Consider the following 3922-nt stretch of genomic DNA (forward strand, 5'->3'; position numbering starts at 1 on the left):
AAGCATTTTATCTGATCAAATTCATCCTATGGTTGCGGAACTGTTTCCGGAGGGAAACGCAATCTTTCAGGATGATAATGCACTAATTCACACAGCTAAAGTTGTTACTGAATGGCACGAGGAACATTTTAGTGAAGCTGAACATCTTATATAGCCACCACAGTCCCCAGATCTCAATATTATTGAACATTTATGGTGCATTTTAGAAAAACAAATGAGTCGATATCCTCCACCATCATCACTACAAGAACTGGAGACTGTTTTAGCTGAAGAATGGACAAAAATTCCTTTGGAAACAATTCAAACTTTGTACGAGTCCCATACCTCGTAGAATACAAGCTGTAATTACTGCGAAAGGCGGTCCTACACCATATTAAAATAATTTGTTTGAAATTTTAAGGTGTTGTCCAATACCTGTATATAGGAATTACAGACACTTGGCATAAAGAGGATCGAACAAACATTTCATTGTTTCTGCTGTTCATCCTAATTATTAACGCAGAATAAATCAAGATATATCTTAAAACAAATATACATAAGTTACTCTACCTGAATTAGTATCCTCTTCATATTCTTTGTGTTCTTTCGTGACATATTTAGGTTTTTTAGTAGGACTGACATGCTTTTTTGGCGTTGTTTTTTTGTCTTTTTTCGATGCTTCAGTGGGTTCGACGACATACTCTACCTCACCTTCAACAATTTCGTTTCCATTTTTATCGTCTGGTGCCGTTTTCTTTCCTGGAGATACCTCACTTGAAGCTGTTGGTAAATTCTTCGGCAGAGTTTTATTTTTTTTATTAGGTCGTTTCTTTTTCGATTTTGATTTTTTGTTTTTCTTTGGTTTTACAGGTTTTTTCTTTGTTTTGGTGTTATCTTTAGTAGATTCGGAAGTATTTTCAGCTAATCCATCGAAATCAGAGTCACTCTCAACATCCGTCTCAATATCACCATCAATTACTGATTCGATATCAAATTCATTGGTAGTTGAGTTAGTTGTCTTTTTTGAGGTTATTTCTTTCTCATTTGTATTTGCACTCTGATAGGATTTTATCTGTTGAAATTGTAAAATAGGAAGAATTGTCGGTGATTCAGGTGCTAATTCACTTCGTTCTTTTCGGCCAGTTTTCGCGGGGGAATCTTAAAATATAAAACGATACCAGATTAATGAAATCATTTAGAAAGATAATTGCTGCTAGTTATTTGATTGCTGTAACAGTGGCCTATAGTGAAACATACGATCATTATACAATTGGTACAGACTATATATAGTCATATTTTTTGTTTTATGGTATTTAGTTAAACGCATTTATGCTCCTAAACTCAGTTTCAGACGATAGAACTTACCATTAGGCTAATCAACTCTCTTAGATGTTAATGTCATATTGTCTTAATAGTTGTCAATAGAAATTTGTAAAAGAATTATTATTTTTATTAATCGTATTTATTTATTATTCTATTTGAAAAGGTTTGAAGAGGTCTTCGGTAGATTGAATCCCTCTATAGTATAAATGATATTTATTTTGTAGTTATCTGCAGTCCTAAACTCAATTCAAGTAGGATTTGAACCTAGAATATAGCAGGACAGAACTAAATAAAAGCATTTCATATGGGGATTTACTGTTACTAGCATTATAGTTGCATGTTGAAACTTAATACACAATAAGTTCGAATAAGTTATTCCCATGTAACATTAACCTTATCCAGTGGATCACCTCTTTCATTAAATTGGTTGTTTCTTTAAATATAAATAAACTATGATGAAAGTCGAATAAAATTCTTTGAAAGACTATTACGTCCCTCCAATGCTGAATTTTCTTACACTTATGATTAGCCATTTTTGACCAATGCGGTCACCAGATATAGTCAGACATGATTAGAGTTAATGTAAGCTTTTCCCACGTATCAGTCTTTGTAAAGAATATTCTAAGTTTCTTACAACATGAAGAGAGGCAGTTTGGATTGACTGTAGGACATAAGAACAAAGTTAAGTTTGACCAGCTATGTTTCAGTTACTGGTACTTCGGATACTATGCGTTGCAAACGATACGAGAACCCCTCCCCCGTCCAAGAAAATACTAATTAACGTTTCTGAGGGATAAACAATTTGTCGGTGAAAGAAAGCAAGAAATTAGAGCCTTATTTTCGATCATCTTAACTGGTCATAATTTGCCACCAAAATTTTGCTTCAAAAACGCAGGTAGATTATAGTACTAATTATAAGTGAAAATTTTCAAGAATCACATATCAGTAAGAAAAAGTAAACGTAGCTAAATGATTTCGTTTGAAGATTTTAAACTTAAATTAATAACCGATATCAGTGACATAATGTAACAATGGAAATCGAAAACGCCACAAGAAATCAAAATTCTGATATTTTACTGCTTTATACATGCATTACCTTATACTTGCATATAGGTTTTATATACACTTTTATATCTTTTTACCTTTTCTACAAAACAATAGCGAATTTGTTAATAGACTGATAATACAAATTTGTTTTCAGAGTTCCTCATTTTCTCTTCCTCAATTTAAGTAATCTTGTAGAATTCACATTGTCAAACTTATTGCTTCAAAACTTGTGAATATATATCAAAATGCAAGTATTTAAGATCTTTACATAAGGCAGTGGATCAGAATCGTCTTATCTGTAATAACTAGAACAAAGGTCATTGTATTTATATACTCATAGTGCGTATAGTGGAAGCAGTATGTGGGCATGCGCTGTACCAAAGCGTCGCTGCATCCACCATTTGTTGATGATTCCCTAATCCTGGTGGATGCCTTCTTTGTACTACTCAGAAAATAAACTTCCAACCCATGAGCCTGTATGGGTAATCGTTTCTGGTTAGGATTTTACGAGGTCGGAGTGCAAATCCTAACTCAACCTCTTTTGGTTGCCTTTTAGGACATGCAGAGGAAACGCTGGGTTTATTCTTTGGCATGCCGGTCTCCACACAGTGCGTATCAGACAAATAATTTCCAATTTAGTTTATCAAAATAAATAATAATTCTTACTTGCTCCTCCTTTATTATCATCTGCTTTTCTTACTGCATCAGATAATTGAAATATGTTTCCGAAGGAGGATATTTTATCAAAGTTTTTTGATGATGGTGTTATCGACTTTTGAGTACCATTTACCGCCATATCTAAATTCTTAGAATGAGAATCTTTGTTAGTCGAAGAGGGTATCGGTTTTGTAAATCTTGGCGAAGTTTTTGCTTTTAATTCTCCGTTTTGAACTGAATTCACCGATGCATAGCTGATTTGTGCATGACTTGCCGGAGCATAATTATCAATTGCACTGTCACTTTTATGTGCTAAACGTACTGTTGCAGTCATAAGTGAGGGTGAAGTTATAAGTCGTTGTAACGTAGTAGGAAATATTTCAGTTGTTGTTGTTGCAGCTGATGTAGTTGGTATCGGTGTTGTCGTTGGCGGTCGAGTAGTTGTTTCTTCTAAAAATAAAATGAAACAAGAATGAAACAAAAATGTATTCGATAAAATCTTTTTGTATGACATATCATTTTTGAAACTACAAATCATTGATTATTAGCCATGAAAGGATAAAAGCTGAGATCAATGCAATCGGCTTACATTCTACCCCTAAATCTGATGAACTTGAGTCTGAGATGGCAGAATTGTTTGAGCAGCTGACAAAATAATGTGCGATATTTCTTCTGGCTCTTTACGCTCTGGTTTGAAATCCTGTCAAGAACAACTTTGCTTTTCATTCATCGGGGTCGATAAAATATAGTACTAGTAAGTACTGCGGTCGATAGCATTAAATAACCCAGTCGCTATAAAATTTCTGGCTTTATTCCTAAATCATGGACCGTTATTATTATTATTATTATTATTATTATTATTATTATTATTATTATTATTATTATTTATTTTTTTTTTTATTTATTTACGCAAGAC

At 33.2% G+C, this 3922-nt stretch overlaps 1 protein-coding gene across 1 annotated transcript in view; it reads right to left on the bottom strand.

Annotated features, from left to right (window-relative positions):
• Window positions 1-3922, bottom strand: part of LOC106871951 (collagen alpha-5(VI) chain) — a 20516-nt gene that overhangs the window by 2333 nt on the left and 14261 nt on the right. Inside the window, exons 4-5 of the mRNA XM_014918728.2 lie at window positions 3016-3456; window positions 550-1137 (exon numbers count right to left, since the gene is read on the bottom strand). Of these exons, the coding sequence (XP_014774214.1) occupies window positions 550-1137; window positions 3016-3456 (1029 nt within the window). The remainder of the gene's footprint in view (window positions 1-549; window positions 1138-3015; window positions 3457-3922) is intronic.

The sequence above is a fragment of the Octopus bimaculoides genome, chromosome 4 (assembly GCF_001194135.2).
Source record: "Octopus bimaculoides isolate UCB-OBI-ISO-001 chromosome 4, ASM119413v2, whole genome shotgun sequence".
NCBI lineage: Eukaryota > Metazoa > Mollusca > Cephalopoda > Octopoda > Octopodidae > Octopus > Octopus bimaculoides.